The sequence below is a fragment of the Myiozetetes cayanensis genome, unplaced genomic scaffold, assembly GCF_022539395.1.
Source record: "Myiozetetes cayanensis isolate MyiCay16 unplaced genomic scaffold, myiCay2020 scf7, whole genome shotgun sequence".
Lineage (NCBI taxonomy): Eukaryota > Metazoa > Chordata > Aves > Passeriformes > Tyrannidae > Myiozetetes > Myiozetetes cayanensis.
The window spans coordinates 51,517,354-51,537,201 of NW_026087964.1; the positions used below are offsets into that span (position 1 = coordinate 51,517,354).

Genomic DNA, 19,848 nt, shown 5'->3' on the forward strand with positions numbered 1-19,848 from the left:
GTGCCACAGTTTTCTTCCTTCTGGCTTGTTCAACTGTTTGAGATGAGTTTGGCTGTTGAAGGAAAATGGAAAATAAATAGAGGGTGTTTAGGTTGAAATGTGGCCCTGAGGAGACTTCAGGCAAAATCTATAGAGCATGGTATCCAAAATGAAGCAGCATGGACTTGGTAGTATAAGAACAGAGAAATTGCTTGGGCCATATTTTAAGAATAAAAACTAATTGTAAGTGTATAAAGAGTTGTTCTGGCCAGCAGAGAAGGTAGATGAAAACAGATTTGGGTTCAGTGTAGTGATACTAGGAGGTATAACATGAAGACACTGAGAAATGCCAGTGCAGTTGCTGTAGAAATCAGATTCCTTTGAATCAGTGCTATCAAGATTGATACAACAAGACTGCCCTTAAAGGCACTTATAAAGACCTACTTGTCTCTCTTCATAGGACTGGGATTTAACAAGTTCCAGTCATCTTAGCATATTAACTCCTCAATGCATCGGGTGAAACCTGAGGTGAAATAAACCTTTTGTTATGTAAATAAAAAAGGTTCGAGAGGTTGGAGACAGTCAAATTCAAACTAGAATCACAGATCAAAATAAGTATGTTCACAGTTGTGCCGTTAGTCCTTTCTTACTGCCCGAGTTCAAAAATGTTCCTAGTTTTGCTATTTTTGAATAGCTAGTGGTTTAAAACCCTATGTTGGTGAAATGACTGTGATCTGACACACCTCAAAGAGGCATAAAAACTAAATACACTCTTTGGTCAATTACTTTGCAAACCCTGACATTCTTGATTGAGATGTTTATTACTTTAAATGTGACCTGATTGTACCAGGTTTAGTGGCATAAAGACATTGTGAAATGAGGATACCAGGCTGTGCTTCCAGGAATATGGTGAGAGTCTTATTTGTGAAGTCAACCTTTCTCAGAACTTCTGAAGATGAAGCAGCTTTGCTTATTAGTTTTATGGGGTGGTTTCTTGTGTTTAGACTTGCCTTCCTAATTAGCATGTCTACTGGCCTTTGACTGTGAATGCGTAATTCATCTACCTTGCTTATTTCCCAGGGATAAATGTTCAGAACAGTATCAAAGATAAAATATTTACAATCCATCTCCTGATATTCAAAATAAAGCATTGTTTGTAAATAGATCAGGGCCAAAAAGCCCATGGTCCTTCAACCATGTGTCTGTTTCCTGAATGAAGACACAATATCAAGTTATGAAGCATAGTCAAGCATTTTGCTGAATTATTTTATCTAATCATTCTTGTTTTTCTTAACATTCTTAGTCTTTGGTATAACTGCTGTGTTTATTTTAACTCTATCAGGTATCTTACAGAAAAATTGCATAAATTAAATGGCTACCAATGTATTTATGGCATCCTTGTAAATGAATTCTTCAAGTACTTAAGACTAACTTATTGTCTGAAGTACATATTCAAAAATATATTTAGTGCAGTAAGAATAAATTCAGAGAAATCCTCTGGTTTTCATATACTTTTGTTGTTCAAAGTTGAAAGCAGCTAGTTACCATTTTGAATTACGCCAGAGGTTTCACAATGATATTGTATGTTAACCAGGTGCCTATAATAAGCAGGGAAAAGAAAGCTTCAATGCAAATATTTTTTGCACAGTGCTGTAAAAAGCGTTAGAACTTCAGACTCAAATTTAGCCTTGGCATGGTCATTGGACATCTTCCCAGGGTCATTTAATGGAATGGACAGTCTCTGTATAGACAGAAGTAATCAGGCCAGAGCCCAGCAGAGCTCCACAGAAGCTGATTTACTCTGTTTCTCAACACTGTGATGCAAAGCAGGTATCAACTCTACAGAGACTTAAGGGCTTAAGATCATTAAACAACCTGGTATTCAGATTAATTTAATTAGTTGGAATCAACCCCCTGCATTCTGAACTGATTTGTTTGTGCACAGTTAATGCTTTCCCCTGCTTACTACTTAATGTAGGCAATAAAATACGTGAGACTGGAAACCTATTTTGGTTTTTCTTCTCCTGTCACTGGGGTTTCAGAGCTGGAGGGTCACCAGGCTGGAGCTAATTATCAGAGTCACTCTGGTGACTTCGATGATATTTGGGTGCTCTGATTTCTGAAGCAGTTTATGAGAGATCTTTCTTGATAACTCCCATGTCAGCTTTCTCATGCTATGTCTGTGTGTGGGTTTTGGCTGGGGTAGAGTTAGTTTTCTTCATAGTGGCTGGTATGGGGCTGTTTTGGATTTGTGCTGGAAACAGTGTTTGATAGTGTTGATAACAGAGGGATGTTTTAGTTACTGCTGAGCAGTGCTTACACAGTGTCAAGGCTTTTTCTCCTTTTCACCTCATTCCGCCAGTGAGGTGGCAGGGGGTACACGAGTAGTTGGAGGAGATATAGCCAGGACAGCTGGCCCCAGTCAGCCAGAGGGATATTCTACACCATGTGGCATCATGCTCAGTGATAAAACTAGGAGCGAGGTTGGTGGGGGGGCAGCTGCTCGGGGACTGGCTGGACATCAGTTGCTTGGTGGTGAGCAGTTGTTTTAATTTGCATCATTTGTGTTTCTTGGGCTTCGTGTCTCTTTCTCTCTTTGTTATTTTCCTTTTTATTACAATTTGTTCATATTATTTTATTTCAATGAAACTGTACTTAGCCCACAAGTTTTCTTACTTTTACCCATCCATTTCTCTTCCCCTCTGTCCTGCTGGGGGAGGAAGAGCAGCAATGTGTTACTGGGGGACACATCTTAAGATACATGTTTACAATAACTAGTTATGGGTAGAATCCAGAGCTTTTTGTAATCTGTAGCTGGTAATAATCAAGTGGGGCATCTTAACAGATGTCTTTCACTTGTTAGCATTAAGTCAAACCTTCCCTGAGGGCAACATTTGCTTTACAGCAGAAACCACTTTTGATGATTTTTTTTTTCCCTGCAAAAAGCATGTCAGTAGAGTACGGATGTATGCAATAGAATTTCTTGTGATTTTTTTATCTTATTAGCATGTATAGTGGAACAGACTTCTTCTCTTTTTAATTTCAGCCAGTGTATAATCTGTTGTTGTCCTGCTCTATAATGAAACCTCATGGTCATAATAGAGATAATACTCAACTGGTTAAGAACTTTTCCCTTTCACTTAGTTAGAATGAGCATGTGTCCTTTTTCAGTCAGCAGATATTTATTATTTGGGCATTTAATAAAAATTGCATTGTCTATCTCTCTAGCTTTCTCCTAATTGTTGTTTTTAATGTCAATCATAGCAATGTATTCTTTCTGCCCTGTGATGTGGGCAGCTAATACTCTTTATGCAAGAAATTAAAGAAATGTGATTTATCCAGAGAAAGTCTAATTTTTGCATGTGGTTCCCCCAAAAAAGACTCAAAAAGGGAGGGTAGCCTAACTGCCAAGCAGAATCCATGCTGTGCTCAAAAAGGATGCAAATAAAGGTACAAATACATTTTATGGATCAGAGGGAATTTATACTGGAGGAAAACATAGGATTAGTTAGAATTGCAAAAATATAAGGGTGCTTTTGAAAAACAGTCCCTTCTTTAGATGAGTAAATGTGTTTTTTACTGAAAATCTGGCTGCATAACTTTAAGGCATGAAGTCATTCCATCCCTTTTCTTAGTTCAAGCTGCTGTCAGAAAGAGCCCTCGGGAATGAATGAGCAGAAAGAACCGAGTAATATTCTGAAAGGTAGAATGGCAACTGCTGATGCATATGTAGGCAAAATGAGTTATTGTTTCCCTGGGGCTTGGAAGTTAGCTATTAATCCAGTTTGCTTTGGCATCTTTGGCATTCAATCTTTTTGTAGATTACTATTTTATGTATCAACATCGGGGCAAAAATCTCTGGAGAGTCTGATAAAAGGTTGTCTTTGAAATTCTCTGGTTGAGCATTGGTAGATCTGCTTTTTAATTAAATATATTCTTAAAAATGAAAATGAAAAGAATAATCAATGCTTTTGAGTCTAACGAAAGAAATCGTCTTCCATACCCTGTACCATGCAGCAGGTGTTTGGTGGGCTAATTGAAATGCATTATCAAACTGGCATATATGACACAGTGAGTTGAACATAATAAGGGCCCTTAAATGATGACTTTTCTTCCCTAAAGTACAGCTAGACATGAATGAAAATGTCAAATGTCTTTAACATAAAAGAAATTGAGCCACAAATAAGGTTTACTTTTACCTCTGCTGCTCCAGTGGTATCAATTGGATAGTTTAATTTCTTAAGATCCACTTGGGGTACAGAAAATGTAGTGGCCTTATGGCTTTTCATGATGTTGGACTGCCGCTGATAAATAAAATTCTCTGAAAACCTTATAGCTCCCAGAACCATAATGTGTTTTTCTATTGTCTGTTTATCCTCAGTGGCTGAGAAGACCAAAGAGCAAGTGTCCAATGTTGGGGGAGCTGTGGTGACAGGAGTGACAGCAGTGGCCCAGAAGACAGTGGAAGGAGCAGGGAACATCGCTGCAGCCACTGGCTTGGTGAAGAAGGATCAGTTGGCCAAACAGGTTTGTTTATTTACGGTCTTTTCCAGGTGAAGAAGTGGGCAGTGAGTGGTCTGCATGAACTGAGGGCCAGGTGGAGCGTTTTATGTCTCTCACTGGTATGAATGCAGGATCATTTGTGTAACGCTAAACAAATGAACAGCAAAAAAAGTCTGCTTTTCTTAGCTTGTATTTTGAGTGACTGGAAGAATTTGGGAACTTGAGTAGGATTAGACATGAAACTTTACTATTCCAAAATGTCTAAGCAGAGTTGTATCATGGTTTAAAGTGTGATCTAGTGATTCTAAACTCAGTAGCCTCGAGTGGAGGCCTGCCACTGTAGAATGGCTGTTTAGTTGAATGAAAAGATAGCTGTTTTTCCCAATAACTCAGGATTAAAAAGCAACCTGGTAGTGCTGCAAGGTCAAACAGCAAATCTCAGATTTAACAGCACAATTTGTATCCCCTGTAGCTGAAGAGCAGAAGGGTTTGTGTACCAATCCACCGACTGATTAGACATATTACATCTGTAGTCAGGATCTAGCTGGAGAGTCGCTATCTTCCATTAATACAGTGACACTATCTCAAAAATGCCTCCAAATATTCTGAACTCTTCAGATTAAATTTGCTCTAGCTCATTCTGTAAAGCACTCTGTAGGTATTTTTATTCCAGCACCAAGGTGAACAGAACTATTTGCATAATAGGAAGTGCATTTTTGTTGCTGATACGCCATAGTTACGTTCTTCCACTTACACTAGTGAAAAGTGACCTCAACTGGTGGGAACAATGATCTCCAAAATGTGTACAGTGTTGTTTGGAGGCAAAAATAACCTAGAAGAGACAAATACCTCCCTTCGTGCTGTTTTCTTTATGAACATTTAAGAGTTAGAAAAAACAGGATTAGGAAGAATATTTAGTATTTGCACAGAGATTGTGTGTCACAGATTTAGCATGAAATTCTATTGTGCATGTTATTTCCAGTTAGCATCCAGAGAAGCTGTTAAAATTGAATCCTTAAAAACTTGGTTTTATCCTTGTCTGTTACTGAAGTGTATTCCTATCTGTCTGACAAATCCTATTGGTGCTTTAGTATAGTGAGCAAAAAGGGATATTACATTGTGGTAGGCATTCATCTCACTGTGGTGGACTGTTCTTGAAAACATCTCACAAGCAGTTTTATTCTCTTTCAAAGCATTTTTTCTGGTTTTTTGTTTTTTTTTTTTTTTTTAGTCATTTTTTAATTCAGTTATGGGTGAAATGTTGCTTTTGATGTGGTCATAGTCCTTCGTAAAGCTATGTTGAAGATTTGCAAAATCGAGTATCCAGTGAACTGCCAGGGGATACATGATATAACATGACCTTAATAGTCTATGTCCTTAGTTTCTGCTAAAACTCTTTTGTAGTTTTACACAGAGAATAATCATTTCTGTTCATAGCTCTTCAAAGTCAGTATAATAAGGATTATCACTGCAGTAATGCACTATTACCTACGTTAGTATTGACCATAACTAATATTTTTTGATGTATATTGACATAGAGAGATCCTTATAAAGAGTAAAGCAAATGTCTTCTGATTTTCATTTAAATCTGTTCTGTATATTGTTAAGCTTAAATACAAGTCGTGATGGCTCTAACAGAATAAAATCACATCTGTGAAATGAAAGAACATCCATAATGTACATGCATATTATTCCACGGCCCTATAAATAGCAACATTATTCTGAACTGGTGCTTTGTTCTTTAGATATGTAAAACCATTCATTTGATTCTTGATACCAGTATTTTTAGGCTGAGATTCTCAGTCATGAGTCATGGCAGTGTGGCCATGTAGCTGATTAGTGTCTGCGGCTCCTAGTGGTCTGCCTTAGGTCTCTGTCTCTTTCTGGTTTTGCAAGGGATGAGTGATCATTAATATCAAAATTGAATCACGTAAAGGTATTCTAAAATCTAGTGGTTTCTCATTCCTGTGCAGCTCAGAGGCACAAGATAGACTTTTGCTTGGATTTTCTAGGTAAAGTAACAGCTGGGTAGGCCAGTTGTGGGCATCCAGAATACCAGTGGGACAGAGGTCTTTTGTAGGAAACACAGTCTTTCTGACATAACAGAAGGTGCCAACCAGGCATTCAATCAAAATATGAATGTAACTTTGTGTTTTATTTCCTTAAGGGTATGTGGCTTAAGGCTGTGATATATCTAGTCTGCTCTAAACTGGGAATGAAACCATGATTAGCAATAGCAAATTCATTCCCTGAGCTTCAGTGTGGCTAGTCAAATGCTTTTGACAGATTATTCTTCCTATGGACATCTGCTTGGAGTTGTCCTAAAGCAAATGGCTTTGTATATCATATTGAAGATGAACACTTTGCTTGCTTACACAGGGTAAGCCATTTGATTTAACAGGGAATTGCAAATGCAGAATACTGTTGAAAGCAGATAGAACCGTGATTATAGACTGTTTTTCAATAGAAGGATGAAAGACATTAACCAATAATCTATTATTTTTAGTTGACTTCTAAACTTCTGATGGATTATTTCTTCCAGTTCCCATGAACCCATGTAATCTAGTCCAAATCCTCCAACCAAATGTAGTAAACAGAGACCTCCTGAGGTTCCTTCCAATCTGAGTTATTCAGTGAAGTGCTATAAACTCAACCTCCATGCAAGTGAAGGGGTTTGCATATTTGCCAGCTGTTACAGAATCAGGGATTGTGAAATAAATATAGAATCATAGAATATCTCAAGTTGAAAGGGACTCCTAAATATCATCAAGTCCAACTCCCTGCTCCTTGCAGGAATTAGCTGCTTCAAAACGTGTTTCTGGAAGCCCCCTGAACTAATGGCCATTGCTGGGATCTGCTGCTAGTGATCTGCTGGCCTGTGTGAAAGCCTGCAGTCTTGTGTGGTGGCTGGCATTTTTCTTGTGCCATGATGGAAGTCCAGTTTTGACTTTCAACCGGTTGAAAACACTTGTAATTTTCTTTACGTGTGGATACGACAATACTTATGCAAAGGAAATACTAAGCAACTTCTTAGTAAAATCCTTTCTTGAGAAGTTTGTCCAAGCTTGCCTCGTGCAGCCTTTAATATTGGAGTGCTTTGGAGCATGAAGCAGAGGCTTAGCCATCCGACTGAGGCCAGGCTGGCGGGGCTGCTGTCACACCACACTGTCACCTACCTGCCCTGCAGCTGGTGTAAGCAGGCAGAGCAGAGTGACAGCTGAGACTAGTGAGAGACAGGGATGACTCGACAGTGCCCATCTGAGGGCTGCCCAGGGGATTTCTGCTGGGCAGAAATTTGTGCAGTGGCAGAAACTCACTGCTTAACACAGCAAGGGTAGTGGTGGTTAGTAGGCTTGAATTAATTATAAAAGGGCCAGTGTACTGCTAGTAGTATTTTAATTAACACCAAAGCATTTATTCTGTGCTTGTGCATGTTTTATTTCTGTGTACAGTGTGAATGTGCTTCTAAATTAATTGAGTTTAAAAAAAAAGGAAAATTATTGATTATTGCATTTAATGTAGAGATGAACATGTTTTTTTCCTGTGTTAAGAAAGCTGTAAAATCCTTTGGATTTTACAATTTGAATATTCTGTTTTCAGCTCAGCATGAATGTATGGACCCAAACAGTCTGGAGGGGGACCATAGTGTATAATACTGCCTGAGAACAAAACACAGATTACAAAGTTTATTGTTTTCAGATAGGTCATTACCAAATTGAAGTTCTTAACCTCACTAAATTCATGTAATTTGGTTCCCTAGCATCACCAATAGAACATTGGTAAGTTCTGTGATTTCTGTGGTGAATAATTTAATTTATACTAGCACCAAAATCCCCAGTCAAGCTAAAACCTCACAACTCTCTGCATACCATGTCAGTATATAGTCAAATGGATTTCATATGCTATAGATTTTACTAAAGTAAATAGAATAGCAGACCTTGTCCGTACCATATTTGGGATCTATATGATCTATATAGATTGTTTTTGGTATCTATGCATGCTAAATCCTTTTTCTTTTTAGTGTCTCTTAATTTAACACATTTATGGTAAATTCCACTGTGAACACAAACATGAAACTACAGTAGCAGGTAGGTAATATACTTACAAAGCAGATAATATAACTCATGGGGTTGATTACAAAGCTTTCAAAGAAAAAGACTTTTAAGTGTTGAGATTGGCAATTTAGGCATTTTCTTCTATAGGGAATGTTACTTAATTAAGAGCCCTTGCTAATTGCATTTTATGTGAAAATTAATATAGAAGAATGAAAGCAATGTCAAGTTTGCTATATCTCCCCCCTCCCTACCCCCTGCATTTCCTGGCACTCCTTAGAATTTGAACACTGTCATAGCATAAACATTCAGTGCAGTTTATCCCAGGCATAGAGTATTTCTTGTGTTGTTAATTTTCTTGCCCAGAATAGCTTCTCTTACAAAGCACCAAAATTTTCCATGCATCATTAAACATTGTTTAGAGCCAGGGTGAATCCAGTCTGGGGAATCACCGTAATCAAATATACAAATATGTAGGAGCCTTTTTCATCCTTTTTACAGGGAAGCTCCATGAGAATAAAGACATGATGAAACACCCTTTAATTTTGATGAGGTGAGAACAACTTGGTTTTGATTAAGACACCACGCATCACAGTGTACTCCAGCCAGCTATTATTTGTTAATTTGGGAAATCTTTTTAGTAGAAGGAAAGCAAACCCTGTAAGTGTCTTTGAAGATTTGTCTTTCAGTGACAGAATGAAGGTTTCTTTTTGCTTTATTAAACACTGACTTTTTAAATGCAAGTGATACCTCTTCTTTCAAAGACTTCTGTTTCTTCTTGTTGCAGACTAAGATTCCTAGTGTTCCCAAAGAAGTTTTGATTACCATCTGTTGTTTGAAAACCCAAGAAGTTGAATGTGAAATCTTTAGGTTTTGCACTTTACGTTTGGAATTTTAAAAATGTAGAGATCAGTTTAGAAACCCTTCTGTAGAAGTCTTATGGAGAAATAACCACAAACTTACCATTGGCATTTGACTTTTGCTGAAGTTATCTTGGGTATCAATCCCAGAAATTTGAGTACCAACATTGGAGTCCCCAGTGCTGTTTTAGTGTTCTCCTTGCCACTGCATACAATATAAATGCCTGGCTTGGTAGTTGAAAAAGCTCCAACAGGCATTTTCTCATCTAATCTCTTTCTATCTTTTGAGATCTGTATAGTGTATTATTTTATTTCCTGCTGTGCCATAATACTGACATGGCACGTGGAAAATTTTTGAAACTTTTATGTCTAATTTTTTAAATGTACTTTTTTTTTTTTTTGTAAATAAGATTCCCGAAACAGGTCTAATCATGGCAAAATTTGGATTTAGGTGAAAACATGTATTTGTATAGAATATGAATATCTCCTATTTTTCTGACCATCTTTGCATTCAGTAAACTGTACAGGATGCGTGACTGTTGAAGGATCACTGTTCCCCATCTTCTTTCCAGTCTGTAGATGAATCAATTAGTCTTGAAAAGCTTATCTCAAAAACAAAAAGGAAAAGTTAAGGAGCAGAGATATCCAATTTCCTTATTCAAAAAGGGAATTAGGGAGTTTTTCCACCTTTGCATTATATTTTATGTTGTTTGCCAGCTATGTCCCAAAAGGTAAATAGACCCTAACTAAAAGCAGGACAGGAAGTGCAAGTTACGTGAGACTTAAACTGTAGTTCTTTGGTTGGAATAAGCAGGTTTATTAATCTCTGATAGCACTTAGTATGAGCAAAACTTCAAGCCTAGCCTTGAATTAAGCAAAGAAACTTCAATAAGCTTTTGATGTGCCAAATGCAGAAATAGCCTCCACCCAATTAACTTCTGGAGCTGATGCTTTTCTGTAGACACTGTAGAGCGAGCGGGCTGCAGGGGCTCAGCAACATCTAATTTCTCTCCTCAACTACTTCTTGCTGTTTTTGGCTCTAATGAAAGGTCACTGTAGAGAATGGATAAGTTTATGATTTAATATATGTAACCTAGATCCCTAGCAAGCCTGCCAGGCAGCTATAGGTCTAACCCTCTACAAGCAGTTCCAGTGTCTGTCTTGCTGTGCAATGCAGAGAGGAGGGATTTCTGCTTGTTCAGGGTGGGCCTGACCATGGTTCTGATGTGACACTCTTGTCTGGTCTGTAGGAGCAATTACAGCAGTTTGGAAGTCATGGAATCATAGAATGATTTGGGTTAGAGGGGACTTTAAAGATCATATAGTTCCAAACACCCTGGAATGGGCAGGAACACTGTTCACTAGACTGGGTTGCTCAGAGCTCCATTCAACCTGGCCTTGGAAGCTTGCACAGTGTGGTTTCTGGTAGGATGACTAGCAGTCAGTCAGTCTTCCTCATGGAAATCAAAGTGCTTTAGGTGATGTATAGGAGAAGGCCTGCTCAGGTAGTCACAGCTAAACATCAGTCAGATAACACTTGCTTTCAAATTTCTATTTAAATCATAATGTGCAGAGCGCACAGTCTGAGGTAGGTTTTTCTTCATCCCTTATGGTTTTATTTCTTGATCTGTGCATAATGTATGAGTGATGCTGCAAAACCAAAAGGATATTTAACAGCCATTAGCACTATTTCCTTTTTTAATGTATGTAGATGGATTGAGAGTGGAAGAATATTCTCCATTAGGGGATCCACATCACTCAGGACTAAATCACAGAAGACCCTTTTAAGAGAAAGCCTTTGTTAGCTGTTTCTTAAAATTCATGAAGAAAGTGGGGCTGTCAGTGAACTGACATACGTCTTTGATACACCAGCTACGTGGTGTAGCTGGACTGGTTTATTTTGGTAGGGCTTTTTTTACCGAACTCAGAATTAATGATGGTGTATTGTATTAAAATATCTGTAATAAATCAATTCTTTAAAGCTGATCCATATTCTTGAAACAGGAAACTCTGGTTTATTATAAATCACAAGGCACCCATGGGTAGGTGATATTAAAGTTTTGAATCTGCTTTATGTACACAGTCAAATGTGCTCCTCATGACAGTGCATTTATTTGTTTGATGGAAAAGCTCACAAACTGTCCAGGTTGTATAGAGGTATGACCTTTTTTTGCTTTTTAAGATGTTCTTACCTGTCACTTCCTTCTCAGCAGGTATGTGCATGTTCTGGTAGCACTTCTGGACATAGGTGGATTAATTTTATTTCATTTTGAACACCACTGTTTGAAATATTTAAAATTAGGATGGGCAAGATAGAAATGAATATGCACAGAAAATGACAATAATTGGGGAAAAAACAAATGGCAAAAGATCAGTGATTCCAGATAGTAGTGCTAGAGTTTCTGTGTTTGTTGAAGAGGGTGTTGAAGTGCTGATAGGATTTTGGTAGGTCAAGTTGTGCTTGGCCTCCCTGACTGGCAGAGAAAATTCCTTTCCTACTGTGGGACACATTGTTAGTATTTTTACTCAGAAGGCAAAATATCATATTTCAAGGAAGACCACGTTCTCTCTGTCAAAGCATTTCCATGCATTCACATCTGTGACTTAAGCAGAACTTGAGGGAAGAAATCTTGTGTGGTATTATCAAAATATCCTGAAGGTTATTGCTCTTCATTAATTGAGGAACAAATATCAGTCTAATGTAAAGGTCTTGTGAGTTTTCCTGGTTTCCTAATGGCCTTCATGCTGTGAGATAACATTTTAGTGCAGACTGATGTTCAGGGTCTACCTGCTGCCTTCAATGTTTCCGACCATAATGTTTTCCTAATTACCTGTGGAGAAATTGAATTAAAGAGCTTTTGGGTAGCATCACATTGTTCTTTGTTTTCTAGCAATTGCTCCACCACAGATTTATCTTTGACCCTGGAGAAATGAAGTACCCCCATCTTAAACTGAAAATGCCAATCTCCCTTGGTGTCCAAGAACAAGAATTGTTTGCCAGCTGATAGAAATATGAACACATTCTTTATTAGGAACTGTTCATGTCATGATAATGAGATAATATCAAGGGTCTGCTCTGTTTCATCCTTATTCTTTGTTTTGGTCTCCCTTCCACCTCCTGTATCCTCCATCTCCAGTTTCCATTCTAACCGACCTAATACAGCCCCATATCGCATTCCAGGCTGCTCTGAGATTGTATGTATGGCCATTTCATTATGGGATTCTCTCAGTCTAACTATGGGACCAGTTCTGTTTCATAGTGCCCCAGTCTCTCCAGTGCATCCATCTGTGGGATTTCATGCAGTGCTCACAGAATTTTTTTTTTCCCTTCTTTAAATAGTTGCCAATCCTATCTTAAATATTCAGGAAGGTGCTACTTGCTGAGAGGAATACTTGTAAGTTTGTTTGGGGATGATTCATATTCATGCCAGCTATTCCTGTTCTTGCCCGCTGTTGCATGAAAGATTCGGCTGTTTCAGATGTGAAGTAGTTTTATGTAACCCATGATAGTTGGGCAAACAATAGTGGCATTTCTGTTCAGTTTGAGGTAAAGGTTTTATAAGCTTGCAAACATTACTAGGTTACAATAACTGTCTCCTTAGCATCTTCTGCCATGTTTCAGTGCTCCTTTCTTCTGCTGCCAGGATGGAGTGTGTAGCCTTGGAAGGTAAGGAGCTTAAATGTGATTCATGCAATGCCTATCTGAAAGTCATTATATCATCAGAGGATTTGTGATGGTAGCTGGTGTGGTTTGCTGATGTTGTAAAAGCCCAATGTTGCAGCTGGCAGATTTTTTTTTAGCTGGCAGTGAAAGTTTAGGGTGCTGAAATGACATTTTGGCAAAGCACTGCAGTGTGTGTTTATGTCTGCCAGTCTGTTCGGCGAAGCGCTGCAGTGAGATGCTCAATAGGCATGAGTGGCAAATTGGGGTCCTGGGTTGAAGTGATGATGAGGGTTGTATAAACTTCAAGCACTCTCTGTGGAGAAATAGATTAATCTGTGTTTTCAGAATGTTGATCCAATGTCAGCTCCAAAAAAAAACCCCACCAAAACCCTGTAGGTTAATAGGGAGAGGGAGAATGAAAGAAATAAGGCAGGATGCTTTTATTAGGACTACCTAATTATTGGCAGTCCTATCATTACTATTAGTAGAATGGAGGTTTATAACTGAGTACTTGTGATGATCAGCAAATACCAGTGGCATATGATAGTATTTTGGTGGCTATTTTGGTCACTGATAAAACTTCCTAAACATATATATCAAGTAATAGATAAAAGCTTGTACGTAGCCTGTGGATATCTGGGACTTCTTCAAAGCTGCTAGCACATAACAAAGGAGATGACCTATCTTTTCTACGGTAAACTGTTGCAAAACTTTTTGGCTCTCACCTGCTTTCAGCTGTGTTAAATTTGTCCCTTAGAGGAAGTTAAGTGGCCTGTATAATTTTTCAGTTTTTAAGTTCCTTGTCTCAGAGTGTTTCATGATATGTATGGACACTGGAATTTGTTACTGGAGAAAGCTACATGGAATTTCTCAGAAATTTATCTGAAAATTTAGGTGGCAAATGTCTTTTTTGCCAGTCTAATGCAAAATATTCCCTGTGAGGAAACTGGAGGTGTAAAGCTGCTAAAGCTGTCCTCCAAAAAAACATGCTTTTTGCAAGAGTGAAGTAGGCAGAGAGCCTCCTTCTGAAATATATTTGACATATTGATTGCCCTCCATGCTTTTGGTGTTAGCTTTCAGAGCTGTTTCCTTGTGCTTTATTAGCACATACCCAGGAGGTTTGCCAGGCTTGGGTCAGAAAAGTCAAAGCTGAAGATGAGGAAATGCAGCCAGTAAAGAACTTCTTTTGCTGTGCTTAGTAGGTGAGCTATGAACAGAGAGAGGAGCTGTCTGTAACTACCTCTCCTTCGGAAGCACATAAACCTGGATTTTTGCCTTTGAAGCTGCTTAATCCCTCTGTCCCACCTCCCACTCCATCCTGTGTCAGCCATGCATATTTCTTCTCTGGGGCTGTGGGACAAAGCGAAGGCTCTAGGCTTTTTTGGCTGACCTTTGCTATACCTTTTCATTGTGTAATGTAAATCTTTTTCGTGTGTTATTCTATGTAAAGAAGATACGTGGATTTATTTTTTTTCTTTCTAATTCCTTGTGATGGTTTTAGGGCCCACAGGGTTCTCTATGGTCTAAACGGACATGCATTGCCCTGGAGCTGTGTGAAAAATTCAATTAGGGTGTCAGGGTCAGTGTCACTCATGAGAAATATCTTTTTATCCTTAAAGACAGCATTTCTAACAGGGAGTGTCCGAGCTGAAGAAGAGAAGAAGCAGCGGTTGAAACGAACTATCACATCTAAAGAAATCTATTTTTACAGCTAGTAATACTGAATCTGCCTGTGGAAGGAAATTTCGAGGGCCACTGAGCTGGGTTAGAGAGCATTTTTAAGACCTGAAGGTTCTCTTGATTTTTTGTGAGCCTTTAGGAAGGAGGCTGGAAGCTGTAAAACCTGTTAGCAGCTCTAGTATTGAGAACTGACTATGAGCTTCCGATTGTTTCTAATGGGGAGTGTTTGTAATTAATTAAGCTAATAGTTTCTAATAAGTTGATACTTTTAAAGATGTTGAAATGTGTCGTTTAATTCTAAGGATGTATGCATTGCTGGCCATTTTGGTAGAATTTATATCCCTAATGCAATTTACAGATGATAACGTGTGCATGAAGCACTTATGCTTTGCCTAATGAATATACTTATGTCAATTAAAAATAATAACATTACACTGGTGGCATCAAACACTTCAGTTCATTACTTAACACCCAGCATATCTTAGGCATGTAAGAACTGCACTCAAAGATGCTTGTTCAACCTCTGTCTGACTTAGCTAATATTTCATGTAGTTGATCTGATTCTTTTCAGATTCCTAGTAGCATCACTTTTAATGGCCAGGTCATTTTTAATTTTGTGAATGTGATTTGTCATCTTACAAATCCCTCAAGATATAACTGCCCAAGTTCAGATAGACATACTGTATGTAAATTGTTTTATAGAGAGAGGCCAGAGGTCAAACAGAGCTGGAGGCTGCATTAATTTCCCTCTCTGGAGAAAATTATTCTAACAGGTCAAAAATGAAGTCACTGGCAAGATGATGTAAATGTGAATGTGTTTTGCATGGATCCTTAGGTGGAAGAAAGATTTCCCTTCTCCTCCTCGTCTGTATCATGGTCTTAGAAATTTATCTGAAGTGAATTTGTTGTGTTTGATGGTGCTGGACCGATGCATTTAGCAGCTCCTCTTCCTGGTCCCACAGCATGGAGACAGGCTATACAGTGCCCTTTTATGAGCATATGTTTGCATAGCAGAAATACAACAGGCGAAGACAGGAGGAATTAGTGATGACTGTTGTGAGAAGAGTGCAGCACAGGGTTGTTAGACCAATAGGTGGAAGATGGAAATTCCTTTTAATAGGAACCTTACGTCAGTTGTCACCTTTTGTTGGCTTGGAATTTATAAAGCAGCCTCTTGAAATGAGGGTAAATTTTTTCAAGCATCATTATTTCCAATAGATTTCAGGTGTTTACTTTAAAAAAAAAAGAAAAAGTAATAGCTATCCTGGTAGCTTTGAAGCAGGGCATGTGTTCGCATACAGCTGACCTGATGTCTAAGCCAGAGTAGTGAACTCGCTTTTCACAGTCGTCGGCATAATGTTTCCTTCGTAATCTATTTTTGGAAGGGGTGGTGTGCTCATCATTCACAGGAAAGGTAACAGATTTAGCAGTGCTTCTTTCCACCTCCTACACACCATCTATATGATGGAGTTTTTAAGTCTTAGCTGTCTCTGCAGTTTTTTCCCTGAGCTACATTTCGGATATATGCCTTATAATGCGTCTGGTTGGACTGCTGTAAATGCCAGCTGTTGCCCAAACTGAGAAATAGGAGAGGCTTGGAGAAGTAATGAAACCAATTTAAAAAGAAAAGCTTAGATGTTGCTTTGGAATCTATTTGTGGTAATATAAACACCTCAGTGGCAGTTAAGATGAGAGCAGTGGTTTTGTTCGTTCATCTTTTCCCAGCTTCTGTCTTCCTGAGCTCAGTTGTATGCCTCTAGATTGAGTGTGGTACATAATGGGAAGGGAAGCAACTAAGCAGGAGCCTTTGCTGATCTCCTGAAGGAGAATCAGGCTTGCCAATTCATCCTGGTATCCTCTAGTTAGCAAAAGTCTCTTTGTGGAAACAAAGCTGGTGGGGGGTATGAGTTGGATTCAGGAAGAGTGGAGAGACTGGGTAGAAAATATCTGATTGTCACGAATCAGAGGAAGAAGCAAAGAGTGGCTGTGTATGAGAGAAGGCAGTTCTTGTATTTATCTAACATTCAAGCACCATGAGGCAACCTCTTAATCCTGTTTCCTTGGGGTATGGGATGCTGGCACAGAACTCCCCCTCCAGAAATCTGTTTCTGCTGCTGGGAACAGGGAAGAAGAGCTCAACCTATGATAAGGCATGTGCAGCGGATGCTATTTTTCTCTTACACCCAGCTGCTCATTTCTTTGCCAGCAAAATAGTGGCTTGGAAGTCTAGCTGTCCTGGAATTTGAATATTTCAGCCTGATGTTTTGCTTTTTGGTGAACATCAGTTATGAACATGAATCCTACGGGAGGAAGAAATTACATTTCAGATTATTTTCTTATAATCACTCTACATCAGTCCTAATGTTGATCCCTTTGATAATTGCCAGGAAACTTATTTGGAGCAGGACTTGATGAGTGCTGACTGCTTTTGAATATTGCATCCTAGCACTTAACAACTGGAGTTTTTGCATGTTCTGTCTTAGTTTAGAAAAGCAGGGCTTTTGAGTGATTGGTTTTTCAGGGACACAGATTCAGCTGAGATTTCAAATTATCTGAAAGGACTTGTACAGAGTCCGTCATGTCATGTCCTCCTCTTCTGCTTTCCTGTTCCACCCTTCAGTGCCTGAGGCATGTTTTGAGCTCTGTGCAAACCATTGCATCAGCCCAAGTCTTCCTAGATTCTGTGTTTTGACATCTCACTAGCTCTCTTAATTAGTATCCCTTATCCCAAGGAGAAAGTAAGTTATCTTAACTGAACAGATTCTGAGGATCTTGTATTTGAATGAGTTTATGTGCATGAAAAAAGGAGAAAAAGAATTTTTGAAGATTGTTGAGTGTAAGGAAAAGATACAGCCATGTGCTTTGTGAGGTGCTTATTAATTATCCAAGTTTAAAAAAAAAAATCTAAATACCTTTTAAAGTTTCCAGTGAGTTAAAATCTGTTCTTACTGGGCCTTAGGTTCATCTCTCCTTCAGACACTCTTACAGCCTGTGGAGGAGATCTGCCCTTTTGGTTTGCATAGGGTGCACAGTGTTTGACCAGCTGTTTCATCAGTCTAGTGCAGCATCATATTGTGCCATCCCAGAATCATCACAGAATGGCTTAGGCTGGGAGAGACCCTAAAAATCATCCAGATACAACCCCTTTGCCATTATCCAACCTCCCTGCCATTGTCTTCCCTGCTCCTTTTTCATAATCTCCATAGGTGTCCTAAAGAAGTAAAGATGACCACCTTGTATTGGTGGACACTAATCTCCCCTTTACCAGGATGGCAGGCAGGGGGACTGACTGTCCATCCTTGGGCACTATAGCGACACTCAAAGGAAGTGGCAGCAATTTCAGCAAAGTGTAAAGAATTTACACAAAGTGTCTGTTATGTTCATACCATAGTTGCAATTGCTCCCTGCCCCCGACCGCCCAGGTGGACTGGTGGGAGGTCAGAACTGAATTGACGCTTTTCTGCTTTTCTTGCAAATCATCAACGTGCAGTTCAAGCTAGCCTTTTTATTACCTTAGTGCTCAACTTCATTTATGTAAATCTGTCAAAGGCTACCTTGCTTGCCCATGTGTAAACAGGTACAAGATTTTTATCCACAGTGGCTATGCTGTAGAAATTGAACATGGAGCTTGGCTATAAACCTCTTTATTAAAATACAGTGATTGTCCAAGGGAAGTAAGAGCTCAGGCTGACTATTCAATTTTTTCTTTACATTTAGCTGAGTGCATCTGGCATTCAGGGAGAAAAACACACCTGTCATAGCATTTACCAAACATTCTTCAGAAGGAAGAAAACTTGAAATAATTTGTATTTTTTGTTTTGACATGAACTGTCCACTGCTTGCAAAAATCACTTCAGTGTAGCAGTTAAAATCATGACTGTGTTTCAAGCTACTGTATGTAGCATACTTATGAAGAGCTTTTATGTTTCAGTATCTCATCCACTATGTCTGTTATTGTAAGACTGTCATGCGATTTCAGATGATATTTGTGATATCCCAGATGCGTTGGATTGTTCTGGGTTTTTTAAAATCTCTTCTGGAGGAGAGGGGAAATTTGGCTGGCTTATCCCCAGACATTGTGACCTGTCTTTGAAAACGCTCAATTATGTCCTGATTGCTGGCTCTCTTTGTTAGAGGAACACACCACCTTTGACTAAATGTCATTCTGCATGCGGCCACCATTTGAGAATGATTTGAGAAGTGGGGGCAAAGAAGTGCAGAAATACCAGTTCTCTTTGCCTTAGAGGAGCTGTCTTCCTCACAGCAAAGCACTGCATGAAGTTCCCTCACTTGTTTGGGTAAGTAGCTAACAGAGGTTTGGAAGGGCTGCTGGTAGGATCCAAGTTATGCAAGCTTAGGAGTGAGGGACTGGACTAAGATGCTCCTCTTTTGACTGATGAATTGAATCGTCTCTCTGAAGAGGCACAGCTTGCTTCAGTTACAAAATCAAAGGACAAGAGACCAGAGTCCAACTCTTGCATGTTTTGTGGTCTAGCACTGGAAAGACTTGGGGTATGCATGCGAATCATTCACTGAAAAAACAGGCTTGTGCTTAAGTGCATGCTTCTCATGACCATCTTTGTTCAGGAGTGTTAAACGGGCTTTATTACACTAATGTTAAAGCTAACAGTGCATCAAGGGTAAGACTCTTCTATATTTCAGCCACTCAGTAGTGCTTTGGTGAGCAGGGAAACTGAACTGCAGTCAGTGGGGTTACTCAAGAATATGGAGAACTTTCAGCGTTTGACAGGTGATTGCAGAAAAAAAGAACAAGGAGAAGTGAATGGGCATATTGATAAGAAAATAAAGTACATAAACAGGTATGTACATAACTGGTGAGGTAGAAATCTACAGTATTTTAGCAATGATAGTATATAATTTTGTAGTTGTTCTGATTAACAGTAGGCTTTCTCGGTCGTGTCTGCACGTATATTGGCTACAAGGAGTGCATTAGAGAGTTTCATTAGGCAAAGTCAGCCCTTGGGATGTTTCCATGTCTGTTTTCTTTTTTTTTTTGACTCTGTATTCAGAACAGTTGTGACTCATTTCTGTTTAGCTTTTGATGTTGGAGCAGTGCTGCAGTGTTCAAATTTCTATTAGTAATCTTAAG

The 19,848-nt window shown here is 38.9% G+C and overlaps 1 protein-coding gene across 3 annotated transcripts in view; it reads left to right on the forward strand.

Moving 5' to 3' along the window:
- SNCA (synuclein alpha) overlaps nt 1-19,848 on the forward strand; it is a 61,065-nt gene that overhangs the window by 9,923 nt on the left and 31,294 nt on the right. For all 3 annotated transcript variants that reach the window (XM_050338120.1, XM_050338121.1, XM_050338122.1), the window contains one exon: nt 4,361-4,506. In XM_050338120.1, the coding sequence (XP_050194077.1) occupies nt 4,361-4,506 (146 nt within the window). The remainder of the gene's footprint in view (nt 1-4,360; nt 4,507-19,848) is intronic.